This window comes from Mobula hypostoma, chromosome 23 (assembly GCF_963921235.1).
Source record: "Mobula hypostoma chromosome 23, sMobHyp1.1, whole genome shotgun sequence".
Classification (NCBI taxonomy): domain Eukaryota; kingdom Metazoa; phylum Chordata; class Chondrichthyes; order Myliobatiformes; family Myliobatidae; genus Mobula; species Mobula hypostoma.
Window position 1 is genome coordinate 45,247,493 of NC_086119.1, and position 15,927 is coordinate 45,263,419.

The following is a 15,927-nucleotide window of genomic DNA, read 5'->3' on the forward strand; positions in this document are numbered from 1 at the left end:
GTGATCATTTTGATGCAGGGTTCACAAGTGTTGCCCTTGAAGTAGCAAGAGCTATGTAATATACTCTTGGATATTAAACCCATCCCATTTTCCATTGAGGTCCTGTCACATTTGAATGAGAACGCTTTATTTTATTGACATACAATGCAGAGTAGACCCTTTCGGCCCTTCGACCTGCGCCACCCAGCACCCCCCCGATTTAACCCTAGCCTAATCTCCGGACAATTTACAACGTCCAATTAACCTACTAACCGGTATGCCTTTGGACTGTGGGAGGAAACCAGGAGGAAGCTCACGCGGTCACAGGGAGAACGTACAAACTCCTTACAGACAAAAACGGGAATTATTTAACATGAATAAAATGCAGTTTTGCCACGACCAGATGGGTGAGAAATAAAATGCTTAATAAAGTAGGAAGAGTTCATTTTTTTCAGTTACAGTATGAACACACATGATGGTCTCTGCAATTACCATGATAACTGCGGAGAGCAACATCTGTTTAGCCATCTGCCACCAGAAGCTATTCCTTGAAATGTTGGCACTTATCATTTTGTTTCTCCTGATAATCCAGCCCTAGAGCACAATGACAGCGTCAACACTCAGTGTGGTTGTTTCGGTGTGCTAGCCTGTACGCTTGGTGGCAGGTCTCTGAAGAAGGGTGGTATTTGAGAGGGTTTCTAACACTCTGTTTTAAAATGACACCTTGTGAAGTCACACTACGTTTGCAGAAAAGGGAAATGTTGCACAATGCTGGGATATGCGCTGGGATGCACTGGGATACATCAGCAGAGATGCAACCTGGGGTCGCCAGGTGTTTCGGGTCTTCCAACGTCGTACGTTCTCGTCCAGGTGACCAAGCCGGGGTTGATCAGGCCCTGGCTTGTGTCCCAGCAGTATTGATCCAGGGGTCACACCTCTTGTTCCACAGCCATCTGGAGGCTCGATCAGCAGCCTCTGCGATGGACCTGATGGCTCTTCTCTTTGCGGCCCCCGTAATCTCAAGGTTCTGCAACGTGGGCAGCCAGAAAAGAGTCTACATTCCATCTCTATAGGCTCATATCGTGCCCTCCAATCCTGCCTCTGTCACTGCTCTACCAGCTCCTGGTATTTGGCTTTCTTATGTTTGAATGCATCCTCAATCCAGTTTTTCCGAGGAACTGTCAGTTCTACCCTCACCACCTGCTTCAAGGTTTCTTGACAGAAAGACTATGTCAGCCCTCAGGAATGATGAAGCCAGGTAACTTTAATTGCTTAACAAGATCGACTTTCGGTTGTCAGTCAGATGCCATGGCGAGCAAGCCTGTTGGTGATCTGGGCTGAGGCTGTGGTTGGCCACAGGATGCTCTTACTCAATACAGACAAATTAAGGTAGGACACTCCAGACCAAGGATCTTTGATTCTCACTTTTCCTGACAAATGAAGTTCACTGGAACAGAATACCATTGATTCGAACTCCCCATCTTGTTATCCATCTAACCTGTCTCTCTCATGCTTCAAATTTCTCTTGCTCATTTAGCACTTCTAATCTAAATTAACTCACTCCAGCTCAAACTATAGCCAATGGTAACCAAAACTGGCAGATAAAGTTCATAAACTGTTGATAAAGCTCAATGCACCTTTATTGTTGCTGGGCAAATCAAAGGTGGTGACAAATAGTAGTCATAGTCATAGTCATACTTTATTGATCCCGGGGGAAATTGGTTTTCATTACAGTTGCACCATAAATAATAAATAGTAATAACCATAAACAGTTAAATAGTAATATGTAAATATGTAAATTATGCCAGGAAATAAGTCCAGGACCAGCCTATTGGCTCAGGGTGTCTGGCCCTCCAAGGAAGGAGTTGAAAGCTTGATGGCCACAGGCAGGAATGACTTCCTATGACGCTCTGTGTTGCATCTCGGTGGAATGAGTCTCTGGCTGAATGTACTCCTGTGCCCAACCAGTACATTATGTAGTGGATGGGAGACAATGTCCAAGATGGCATGCAACTTGGACAGCATCCTCTTTTCAGACACCACTGTCAGAGAGTCCAGTTCCATCCCCACAACATCACCCCTAAATCGGGATATAGGAGGGAAACTGGAAAATCTAGTTAAGTGCTACCACAACAATATCTCACTCAATGTCAGCAAAACCGAAGAGCTGATTATTGACCACAGGAGGAACAAATCGGGGATCCATAAGCCAGTCCTCATTCGAGGATCGGAAGAGGAGAGGATCAGTAACTTTAAATTCCTTGGCATTACCACATCGTAATATCTGTCCCGGGTCCAGTGCATTGATGCTATTTCTAAGATGGCATGCTGGTACCTCTGCTTTCTCAGAAGTTTGTGCAGATTTGATATGACATCTAAAACTTTGACAAATTTCTATAGATGCACAGTGAAGAGTGTTCTGACTGGTTGCATCATAGTAGAATGTAGAAACACCAATGCCCAAGAATAGAAAAGCTGACAAAAAGTAGCAGATACCGAAGCCTGTCACATTCAAGGACTCTACAACTCATGTCCTCAGTATTATTTATTTATTGATTGATTGATTTAACTTATCCCAGTGTACAGCAGTCTCAAACTTGAGAAGCTGTCAGTAGTTGAAAATTTAAGGAATTATGTTTCTAAAGTCATCCTTCGCTCTTAAGCAACACACACATCATGTCTCGTGTAAATTATATGTACTGCTTCCCAGCACATTATTTTCTGAAAGAAATCTGCATGAATAATTCAATTTAGATCCAACATTTTCCAAGTGAGTCTGATTCACAGACTGAATATTTGTTCACTGAAATATTATTATTACAGATTCATTCTAAATTCAATTTCTTGCAAGCACAGGCAATTTATTTTCTTTTTTTCTGTGGTGCTGACCTAGATGAAACAGATTGTTCATTGACTGCAACATTCAGATCCCCTTGGAATCCTGAAAGATCAGCTATCACTAACTTATAAACCTTCTTTTCAGAGAGAACATATCTATATATAACCCTCTCTCCTCAATCACTCTGTTGATTTCCATATCCTTTCAATAACTGCAATATTATTTGTACATTGTGGACAACAAACACTATTCTAATAACACTACTCCAAGCATTTTACAAATGGCAATGTGGCTTTACTATTTAAAGTCAATATTGACTACATTTGCCTTAATCATTATCACATGGTATTATTACAAGATGTCACATAACCCCATTGATTGAGAAATTGAGCAGTTAATACAAACTCCTTCATTTCTTCCTTGTGGAGTTGAGTGGGTATGTGCTTTCCTTTTCTAAATTTACAGTTATTCAGTTTTCTCTTTTGTTACTGCTGTTATGAACTTTAATATAACCCAAGACAGTGAGAACCATTCAAGTGTATAATTTAACTCAATTAATGCACCATTGTTTTGGACTACATTTTCTAATACTCTCTTATTTTGCAGTACAGTGTCCCTAAATAAGAAATAATGGAGATTGGCCAATTATTTAACATAGAACATAGAGCAGTACATTACAGGCCCTTTGGCCCACGATGTTGTGCCAACCCTTTAACGTACAGTACTCCAAGATCAATCTAACCTTATAGAACAAAGAACAGTCGAATATTTGACCTTCTACTGTGAAAAAAAAACTTGAAGGATGAATGAATAAGTAATAGAAATGCTGAAACTATTTTTATATTGATATCTAAAATAAAATTCATGCAAGCTATCTGAGCCCATTTTACTGTAGATAAAACTCTACATACATTAGAAAATCAAGCCACCAGCTTTCCTGTGAGGGCAACAACACTGGCATTAGGAGAATGCCGGAAGCAGACAGAAACCTTGTCTTCAGGATGTTAATGTAAACCATGTGGGCAGGCAGAATAATGCCGTTGGCAAAGGTTGGTACATGTTCCTAACAAAGAATGAAGCTCTGGAATGGAAATGATGGTATAGTGTGTAAAAAAAAACGAACAAAGTGGAGGTAACAATAGAAACAGCTAAATTTGAGCAAATGATGCCAACAATGAAACATGCAGATAGTGATAAATATAAAGGGGGAAACTAAGGTCTGGAGGAAGGGATGTAACAATCTGATAATATTGAGGAAGGGAGATGTAGTTAAAAGTTCTTCCACCAGACTTCTCTAACCATTTCTCACAAACCAGCACCAACCCACCCCTACCCACCATAATTTCCTCTTCATTCCTTCACCTGTTCCCTGTGGCCCTGTTGTCCATGCCCTAGGACAGGTGTTCCCAACTTGGGGTCCACAGACCCCTTGGGTAATGATAGGGGTCCACAGGAACCCCTGCTGAGCACATCCTCCATTGCCAAGTTATCATGTGTTTACATTTTGTTTCTATTTCCAACTGGTTCTCCTAGAAAGCACCAGAAGGCATGGAAAGGGTGATTCACCCTTCAGCGGGTTTCAAGTAAATTGAGTTTAATTAATATAATTCCTGTAAATAAATAAAGAAAAAATACATAAAATTCTGAAACGTTCAAGCTTTTGATATATAAAAAAATACTGAAGCATGGTTCAGATGAGAGGGTTTTGAATGAATTCTCAACATCAATAACAATGAATTATCTTGAACACTGAAGATATTGTTACTAGGCAATGGGAACAGTTCATAATGGAATCATTATTGTACATTAGTGAAACTCACAACATCCAGTCTCCAGCTTATTTGAAAACCTTTTGGAAAAATAAAGGCTCAGGTAGTACATGAGCTGCAAAATTTTGTTTTGGAAATTTCAGCAAGGTCTATGTCTGTTGAAATGTGGATGAATGTGGAAATCATGAATGTGGGTAAGGATGCAGAAGATACAAAAACAGCTGATTTGTAGAGAGTGTAGAAGTTTATGAAATAATACAGGAGGATCTTAATCATGTCAGCTGAGGAGTGGCAAATGGCTTTCATTCCAGACAAATATGAGGGATTGTATTTTAGGAGATCAAATGTAGGGTAGGTCTTATACAATGAATAGTGGGGCAAAGGTTGTGCTATGGAACAAAGGGGACTAGGAGAGCAAGTGCATAGTTTGTTGAAAGCAGCATTACACGTAGATAGGGTGAAGAAGGCATTCGGCACATTGGCCTTCATCAGTCAGGGTACTGAGTTCAGTTATAGATGATGTTGGTGAGATCTCACTTGGAGTGTTGATTACAGTTTTGCTTGCTCTGTTATACGAAAGATATCATTAAACTATTTTTAGAGGATGCAGAAAAGACTTATCAGGCCATTGCGTGAACTTGCGAGGCCTCAGTTACAAGGAGAGGTGCCGTGTGTATATTAGGACTTTATTCCCAAGGACGTCAGAAATTGAAGTGTGTATATAAGACCATGAGGGGCACAGACAGGGCGAGAGCACATAGTCTTTTTCCCAGAGAGAGGGGGTTAAAAGCAAGTGGGCATAGGTTGAAGGTCAGAGGTGAAATATTTATAAGGGGCATCATGGGCAGCTTGTTCATGCAAAAAGTTGCACGTATTTGGAATGAGTTGACAGAAATAGTGGCTAAGGTGGGCACAATTAAAAGCCAGCTAGATAACTGCATAGATAAGAGAGGTTTAGAGGGCTATGGGCCAAGTGCTAGCAGATCAAACCAGCTCCCCGAACAACACAGTCGCCGTGTACAAGTTGGGCCAGAGAGCTATTTTCCATGCTGTGAGACCCTCTGACTCTAAAATATCTAGCTAACTCTCAAGGCTTTAGACAGAAGCTAAAGACTTAGAGTTGAAACTAGAACGGGTATATGAAAAAGCATAGAAGGGCCACTTAAAAGACAGTCACGAAATATTCCAGTGTTTCCTCGTTTGATATTAAACTTTGTTGCTGAATTCAACTGAATCAAAGCTGAAGGGTAACAGAAGGACATCTTTAAATAGGTTGTATCTATGACTGTCTGCACAAAGATTTGGATAGTAAAATATTGTATTCAAAAGGTCCAATACAGGAACTGGAGTATGTGCCGAACAAGCATCATTCATAAAACTTTGAATATAGAGAAAGGAGCATGACTAATCTTGAATTCATGTAAAAGAGTGAAACAAAGCTATAAATCTGATTGACAGATCACAAATTTGACATCTTCTTTTCATCTGGCAGTCTACATCCTAGATTTAAAAAATAATACTGCAGCTTCTTGAAGTCCATACTGAACAGAGGGCTTCTTCAAATTCACCTATCAAACCCGCAGCCTCTAGTAGAAAGGACAAGGCCAGTAGATTCATGGACCCATCACTACATGCAGGCTTCCTCTAAGCCACATCATCCTGGATTTCAGGGAGTTCTTAATCCTGAAGACCCCTATTTGTGAGCACAATGGGATTAGCTTTACAGGGGTTCGGGGTTCTTGCAGTTTGCACAATTTGTTTTTCTTTGTGGGGAGAGGGTTTTGATGATTGTGTTGCCGTTTGGCACGATTTGTTAGTTTTTTGAATGTGGAGGATGGGGTTTGATGTTCTTGCCATTTGCATGATTTGTTTTTTGTGTTTGAGGAGGGGGTGATGCTTTTCTTTGAATGACTTCCATCGTTTTATTTTTTATTTTGTGGCTATCTGGAGAAGACAATTCTCAGAGTTGTATCCTCCATATATATTTTGATAATAAATGAACCTTTTGATCTGCTTCACCATTACATTGGTTCAAAAAGCTATTCCACCTTAGGAGCAAGTTAGCACGGTCTTGCCAGCTCCAGCCACGACTCACAGAAGACTCAAGTTATGGCAATGATAACTAATGCAGTTCATTTGTGAAAGGTTTATTTTTCAAAATGTACATTAATAAACATTTCTAATGTAGCATACATCATTGCTAATGAAATACCAAAAGCTCTTTGATTGATCTCATATAATACCTTCAGATCTTAATGATAATGTGGGCACCACTGAATTTCCTTACAACTTAAAAAACAAGCCACCTGACTTCATTCTGGATTTTAACCAAATTAAGACTCATTGTTAAAGCCTCAGTTTTTTTTTACTAATCTGCCTAATATCTATCAGATAGACGTTACACATACATGAACAATAAAATCAAATCTCTATTTCATTTCACAGCAACCTGTGTATTGTATCATGAGTGATGAATCGCTGTTTGGATATAATGGTTATGAGATGGGTTAAATCTAAAATTGTCCTTCTGAAATAGCTGAAAATACACCAGACAGAATTGTCCCTTTCAACTGTCTCCCACTGGAGTGACTCAGTGAAGATAATTTAAACTTACTATCTTCAGGCATGAAAGGTCAGAAAAGACTGCAGTGACCAAGGTTATTGAATTGCTGGGCTCAGGATGAGGAGGACTGCAGTTTATATTGTGGAGAATATGGTGGCACAGTAGTTAGTGTCACCTTCACAGCCCCAGTGGCAAGATTTAATCCTGACCTGGTGTGCTGTACATGCAGTGCTTGCACCCTGTGAATGCATGAGTTTCCTTTTAATAATCTGAAAATGATGGTGGATTTATCAGCCGCAATAAATACCCTTTAGTGTAGGTTTATGGTAAAAAGATTCAAAGGAGAGTTGATGGCCTCTTGAAAGAGGGATTGGGTTGTCAATCATAAACATGAGAAAGCCTGCAGGTACTGGAAATCCAAAACAACACACACAAAATGCTGGAAGAACTCAGCAGGTCAGGCAGCTTCTGTGGAAAGGAATAAGCTGTCGATGTTTCGGGCCGAGACCCTTCTTCAGGACTGAGAAGGAAGGGGGAAGGCGTACGAATATAAAAGAGGCAGGCTGGAAGGTGATAGGTGAAGCCAGGTCAAGGGCTGGAGAAGAAAGAATCAGACAGGAGAGGACAGTGGACCATGGGAAAAAGGGAAGGAGGAGGGTCAGAGAAGAAGGAATTTGTTTACCAGAAGGAGAAATCGATATTCATGCCATCAGGTTGGAGGAAACCCAGACAGAATATAAGGTATTGCTCTTGCACCCTGAGGGTGGCCTCATCTTGACACAAGAGGAAGCCATGGATTGACATGTTGGATTGGGAATGGGAAATAAAATGTTTGGTCCCCAATGAGAATGAATTGCTGGGGTAGAGAGAAATAAGGAGAGAGGGAATGAGATTAATTGGATAGTTGGGACTAAAGATAGCATGGACCTGATGAACAGAATGGCCTCCTTCTGTGTCATCCTTACAAGATTGGTTCCTTATAAGATGTGATTGGAGTATTTATGTCAACATTTGGAATTGATAAATTAGTTTATTATTGTCACTTGTATTGAGGTACTATAGAAAACTTGTCTTAGATGACAGAATATAGAACAGTACAACACAGAACAGGCTCTCGGACCACAGTATTGTGCTGACATTTTAATCTGCTCCAAGATTAATCTAATCTTTCCCTCCAATGTAGCCCTGCATTCTACTTTCACCCCTGTGCCTGTCTCTTACATATCCCTAATGCATCTGCCTCTACCCCCACCCCTGGCAGTGTGTTCCATGCACATACCACGCTCTGTGTAAAATACCTACCTCACCATCCCTCCCCTGTACTTTCCTGCAATGGTTTTAAAAGTATGTCATCTTGTATTAGACGTTGCTGTCATGGGAAAACAGCTTTGGCACGGTCAATGCTTCATATCATCTTATACACCTCTGTCAAGTCACCTCTCATCCTCCTTCACTCCATGCTCACTCAACCATTCCTCATAAGGCATATTCTCTAATCCAAGAAAATCCCTGTATTCTCTCTAAAGCTTCCACATCCTTCCTATAATGAGGTGACCAGAACTGAAGCCATTACTCCAGAGTTTTAAAGAGCTGCAACATTACATCACGGCTTCTGAACTCAATTCCCAGCCTAATGAAAGCCAACACATCATTAGCCTTCTTAACCACCATATCAACTTGTGAGGTATCTTTGAGCTTGGACCTATGAGGGATGTACCTCCTGCCAACTGTTCACACAGATCATAACAACAGCACATTGAGGTGGTACAAGGTAAAACATGAGTGCAGAATAAAGTGTTACAGTTACCCAGAAAGTGCAGTGCAGGTAGACAATAAAGTGTAAGGTCATAACGAGGTAGATTGTGAGGTCAAGAATCCATCCTATCATACTAGGTAACCAATGATGGAGAGTGCATGGTAAGCACACTCCTTACACGCGTGCATTTACACACACACAAACATTGCCTTGTCATTCTGCTGTAGTGGTGTTGAGTGTGCGCACTTCAACGCCTTCCCCGGTATATTCCAATAATGGGTCCTAAACCAAGATGATGCGTTTGGGTTGGCTTTATGGTGCCTTATCTACCATAAACGGTAGAATATTCTAATCCTTTAGTAATGGGGATGTGTAAATTTGTATATGTTGTTTGTATATGTATAAATCTGGAAATGAAAATCCTTTCTGTTTATTTTGTAATGGGATTGTAGCTACATTGTGGGGTGCATCATATTCTAATTCATGTGTAGTCTTAAGTTAACTTTGTTGGTAATTAAAGATGGTATGCCCTGGTGCCTAATAAACAGGGCTCTTTGCTCTGAGTAGGAGAGAGAGACTGGAGATGCCAGGAGTTCACATAGGACAACGCACCGATCTATTATTGTGTTTTCTGGCAGGTATCTTTTTGTAAATGTTTCACAAACTTTTTTGTGAGTTTCATTTTTGACATACCTAATAAACAACCTTGCACTAAAGTGCTAAGCAACTCCAGCCATTTTTCCTTTGGTCATAATCCATGTAACCAACAGAACCATTCAATAGATTGGTGAGAGCAGAACAGAATTTCTCATTGAACATGGGATATGCATCCAGCATTCATACCTTTCCCCCAATGGGAGAGGGGAGAAGAAAGAATTCTGGGACAGAATGCATGCCCAGAAGGATTTTTATTTCTAGATTTATTCTGCCTTAAGCAAAAAGGAGTAAATAACCTCCCAGTTACAGAAAGATCAGGGGAGCCTGGGTCCAGTAACGGGGAGATCAGGGGACCCTGAGACAGCAACAGGGAGATCAGGTGACCCTGGCTCCAGTAAACAGGGAGATCAGGGGATCCTGGGTCCAGTAACAGGGAGATTAGGGGATCCTGGGTCCAGTAACTGGGAGATCAGGGGATCCTGGGTCCAGTAACAGGGAGATTAGGGGATCCTGGGTCCAGTAACTGGGAGATCAGGGGACCCTGGGTCCAGTAAACAGGGAGATCAGGGGACCCTGGGTCCAGTAACTGGGAGATCAGGGGACCCTGGGTCCAGTAAACAGGGAGATCAGGGGACCCTGGGTCCAGTAAGTGGGAGATCAGGGGACCCTGGGTCCACTAACAGGGAGATCAGGGGACCCTGGGTCCAGTAAACAGGGAGATCAGGGGATCCTGGGTCCAGTAACTGGGAGATCAGGGGAGCCTGGGTCCAGTAACAGGGAGATCAGGGGACTGTGGGTCTGGTAAACTGGGAGATCAGGGGACCCTGCATCCAGTAACTGGGAGATCAGGGGACCCTGGGTCCAGTAACAGGGAGATCAGGGGACCCTGGGTCCAGTAACTGGGAGATCAGGGGACCCTGGGTCCATAACAGGGAGATTAGGGGAGCCTGGGTCCAGTAACTGGGAGATCAGGGGACTGTGGGTCCAGTAACTGGGAGATCAGGGGACCCTGGGTCCAGTAACAGGGAGATCAGGGGACTGTGGGTCCAGTAACAGGGAGATCAGGGGACTGTGGGTCCAGTAACTGGGATATCATGGGACCCTGGGACAGCAACAGGGAGATCAGGGGACTCTGTGTCCAGTAACTGGGAAATCAGGGGATCCTGGGTCCAGTAACTGGGAGATCAGGGGACTGTGGGTCCAGTAACTGGGAGGAAATGAATAAAATTAGCATCATCATTGCAGCAGTGTTGGTTAAATTGAAGGTTAATATATACTGATTGACTGAATGCATAAAAGCATGCAGGAATGGTCAAGAGATTCAGTTGTTGGTCAAACAAAACATGAGAATGGGGAATAAATGTGATCTAAGTGACCTTGACATTGGAATGAATGTTGGTGCCATTTGGAGTGGCTTGATAATCTCAGAAACTGCTGATCTCCTGGTATTTTCACGCACAACAATTTCTAGAGTTTACAGAGAACGTTGCTGCAAACATTCAGTGAGAGGCAGTTTTGTCGGTGAAAACACCTTGGTAATGAGAGAGGTCAAAGTAGAATGGCTAGACTGGTTCAAGTTATTTGACAGCAACTCAAATACCACTGTTAGAGCAGTGGTGTGAAGAAGATCATCTCTGAATGCATCAACTCTGCCATAGTTGGATGCATCAGCAAGGGAGATGAGGCTGAGCACAGGGCTACGGTAGGAAACTTTGTCACATGGTGTGAGCAGAATTATCTGCAGCTTAATGTGAAAAAGACTAAGGAGCTGCTGATAGACCTGAGGAGAGCTAAGGTACCGGTGACCCCTGTTTCCACCCAGGGCATCAGTGTGGACATGGTGGAGGATTACAAATACCTGGGGATACGAATTGACAATAAACTGGACTGGTCAAAGAACACTGAGGCTGCCTACAAGAAGGGTCAGAGCCGTCTCTATTTCCTGAGGAGACTGAGGTCCTTTAACATCTGTCGGACGATGCTGAGGATGTTCTACGAGTCTGTGGTGGCCAGTGCAATCATGTTTGCTGTTGTGTGCTGGGGCAGCAGGCTGACGGTAGCAGACACCAACAGAATCAACAAACTCATTCGTAAGGCCAGTGATGTTGTGGGGATGGAACTGGACTCTCTGACGGTGGTGTCTGAAAAGAGGATGCTGTCCAAGTTGCATGCCATCTTGGACAATGTCTCCCATCCACTACATAATGTACTGGGTGGGCACAGGAGTACATTCAGCCAGAGACTCATTCCACCAAGATGCAACACAGAGCGTCATAGGAAGTCATTCCTGCCTGTGGCCATCAAACTTTACAACTCCTCCCTTGGAGGGTCAGACACCCTGAGCCAATAGGCTGGTCCAGGAGTTATTTCCTGGCATAATTTACATATTACTATCTAATTATTTATGGTTTTATCACTATTTAATTATTTATGGTGCAACTGTAATGAAAACCAATTTCTCCCAGGATCAATAAAGTATGACTATGAGTATGACAACACATTGACCCTGTTGAAGTGGATGGGCTACAGTAGTGCGAGACCACTAACATACACTCAGTGGCCACTTTATGAGATACAGGAGATACCTAATGAAGCGGACGTGAAGAGTATCTTCAGGGACCGATAGAATGTGCTCCAGAATACTGAAGAAAGTGACCTAGAAATAATGGATGTATCAATAGTTATGTTTCATCATTCTTTTTGACTCTAGATTAGTTCTTCTGGATTGCAGGGTAGTTACTATAGCCAGACTATTTAAAAAACAGAAAGAGAAAACAGGAATTATAGACCACTTAGCCTGAAACTGGTAATGAAGGAATTGCTACCTTATTACTAAAGATCAAAGAAGTTGGAAAATAGTGATAGGATTGGTCAAAGGTCAGCACAGGGTCATCAAAAGGGAAATAATGCTTGTCAAAGTGACTGGAATGTTTTGGAGCAGATGGGCATAAGGAGAGCACTCCTTGTATACTTTATGTACTTTTGGTCCTATCTGGGGAAGGATATTTTTGCTATGGAAGATTCACCAGACTAACTCCTGGAGTGGCAGGACTGGCATGTGAGGACAGATTGGAGCAGCTGTATTTATACCCACTATAGTTTAGAGAACTCACTGAGTGCCACAACAATAATCTTACACAACGTCAGCAAACCAAAGAGTTGAGGAGGAAAGTGGAGGTCCACGAGCCAATCCTCATTCAGGAATTGGAGGCGGAGGCGGAGGTGTCCAGAATTTATTGGACACGATAAATTCTGTCGTGTTATCACATCAGAGGATCTCTCCAGGGACTAGCACGCAAGTGCCATCACAAAGAAGCACCACAGTGCCACTACCTCCTTGAAGTTTGCAGATCTGGCACGTCATCCAAAACTTTGATGAATATCTATAGACGCACAGTGGAAAATATCCTGACTGGTTGCACCACAACCCGGTATGGAAACACCAATGCCCAAGAATGGAAAAGCTTACAAACATGAGTGGGTAGAGCCCAGTCCATCATGGGCAAAGCTCTCCCCACCATTAAGCCATGTTCTCTTCTCGTGGTGGCCATCAGGAAGGAGGAACTAGGACCCACACTACCAGGTTCAGGAACAGTTACCACCCTTCAATTCACAGGGCTCCTGAAGCAACATGGATAACTTCATTTCTCTCAATTCTGAACAGATTCCACAACCTATAGACTCTTTCTAGAACTCTACAACTCAATGTTCTCAGTATTTATTTATTTATTTATTTATTTATTCTATTTGCATTGTTTGTCTTCTTTTGCACAATGGTTGTTTGTCAGTCTCTGTGTGTAATTTTTCATTAATTCTATTGAATTTCTCTGTTCTACTGTGAATGCCTGCAAGAAAATTAATCTCAAGATAGCACATGGTGACATGTATATACTTGGATGATAAATTTATTTTGGCGGTTAAGATGGCACTACCGAACGCATGTGACAGCTCTCTAGTAGTTAAAAAGCTAAGAAATCCAACTAAAAACATCACTAAAATACCTTTTCTGAGGTAATTTGTGTTAAATTATCATTGCAAAGAGTGAAGGGGCGAGCAATGGTGAAGTGAGCTTGGGGCACGAGCTGAAATGGTGCGTTGCAGAATCGTTGCAGGTGGAGTTCTGCAACGTTACAGATGCCTGTACAACTGGCCCAAGTGTGAGGCTGGAGCACTCAGGGCACCAAGAGGAAAAGTCTGGGCCCAGGCAGAGGAAATTCATTGCCTTTACAACTGGCCTGACTGCGAGTCTGGATCCTTCTGGGCACCAAGTTGCTTTGAAGAGGTTGAGAGCAGCTTTGGGCTGGACGGCGAAATTGGGACCCGGAGCAAGTATGGTCTAGGCCCAGAGTCTTTCACTGTAGCACTGCCCGGGTCGCAGTGCGAGGTACGATATGCTGTTGAGACAATTTAAAAGCTGGCCCAGATCGGAGGCAAGAGCCTATTTTGCTCGCTCTCTGTGATGTTCTCTCCTCTTCAGGGTGCTGGAGCCTTTCCCTGTTCCATCGTTTGGTCAATTTAAACGCCGGCCCAGATAGACTGAAAAGACGGGGTGTTGGGATCCAGGGCAAGAACTGATTTTTCTCATTCTCTACGATGGTCACTCCTCTCTCATTATGGTACCGAGTCTATGAAGACTGGCACGGCTGTTGTGCTTTGTACTTGCTAATATAATGAACAGATAAGCAAGGCTTTGGGCCTACTCTGAGGTTCAAATCTGAGGACTCAATTTGTGGCTCGGAATGTTGCTCACTTCAATTGTTTGCACGTTTTGTGCTTTTTTCTCTCCCTCTTGTGTATCAGCTGTTGGTCTTTTATTCTAATATTTTTAAATTGGTTTCTTTCAGGTTTCTTGCTTTGTGGCTACCTGTGAGCAAGCAAATCTCAAGGTTGTATAATTTATATATTCTTTGATAATAAGTGTACTTGAATCTTGACTCTTGAACTTTGATTTAGGGTAAACCACTTAGGACTGGGTTGATGTGGAACAGCTACACCCGAAGGGAAAGCTGTGACAATCTCTACCACAGCAGACAATTGATATCAAGTCATTAAAAATATTGAAGGAGTTAGATATAGTTCCAAAAGCTAACGACATCAAAGGTTATGGGAAAGAAAGTGGATCAGGAAACAGTATCTGGACAATCAGCCATGATTCTATGGGATAGCAGAGGCAGGCTCGGAGAGCTGACTGACCTCGTTCAGCTCCTATTTTCTTTGTATGTACATCTCTTTCCATCAAAACTTGTTACTTGGTAATTTCACTTAGCGTGAAATTCATACTGTTGAAATTCCTGAAACATTTGCACGGAGAAGTTAAAATCACAGGCTGGATATTGTTATTTGTGGTCTGCAAGAAACCACACTTCTATGGTACAATTGGGTATTGTGAACATTTCAAGGAATTTGGAGGGTTGGTCCAAGCCTCTACAATGCAGCTAGCACACTAATAACATTGCTCCAGATTAAAATCACTTCCACTTCCCCTGTGACTAAAGCAGAGAATGTAAGCATCCAGCCAATAGACCAGGAAACTCATGTAGGAACACTTTCAACTGACGTAAAAGCAGTCTCACACACACACACAGAAATACATGACAAAACACATCCACACTCGCATAAACACTACATAGTCCTACAGACATGAAAATTATGCTAAACTCCCAACATATACTACATGCACAAGAGGAGACATATTACTAACAAAGCAACACACTTAATCACACACAATATTCAAATATACATACAAAACAGAAACAAGCTGTACACAGAGACACTCCCCATTTCTATCACTGCAAACTATCAGTGCTCTTATCACAAGGTTGCCAGCTTCCTTCTGCACTTCAAAGCTGTTATACGCCGGTACTTAACCTTGCCCGGGTGAAGCTCTGCTTACAGATACCGTCTCTCAGAGATTTTGTAAATTGATTTTCCTATTGCATAAAAGTTCAATGAGTTATCCCACAGACATTTCCTGGATTTCTCCTGCTCTTCACCCCACACCTACCTTGCTTCAAACACGTGACAACGCAGCCTTGAGGTTGAGCCGTTACTGCAAATCTCGATCCGAAGATGGATCTCCCCCTGGACCTCCTCATCTGGATCAATTTCACTCAGGGACATCCAACTGTCCACACCTAGACAGGAGACAGAGTTCCTTTAGTGGGAATAAAGCAGACACAGAGCTTACAGAAACAGGCACAGGATGTTAAACGTCGCCACGAGAGATTCTGGAGATGCTGGAAATCCAGAGTAACACACACAAAAGTGCTGGAGGAGCTCAGCAGGTCAGGCAGCATCTGTGTGTGTGTGTGTGTGTGTGTGTGTGTGTGTGCGCGCCCTTAACTCCTGGTGGAGTCATCGGGGC

General features: G+C 42.4%; 1 protein-coding gene across 1 annotated transcript in view; it reads right to left on the reverse strand.

Moving 5' to 3' along the window:
- The window catches only part of rasa4 (RAS p21 protein activator 4), a 283,641-nt gene that overhangs the window by 184,846 nt on the left and 82,868 nt on the right, over positions 1-15,927 (reverse strand). The window contains exon 5 of the mRNA XM_063031375.1: positions 15,568-15,697. Within this exon, the coding sequence (XP_062887445.1) occupies positions 15,568-15,697 (130 nt within the window). The remainder of the gene's footprint in view (positions 1-15,567; positions 15,698-15,927) is intronic.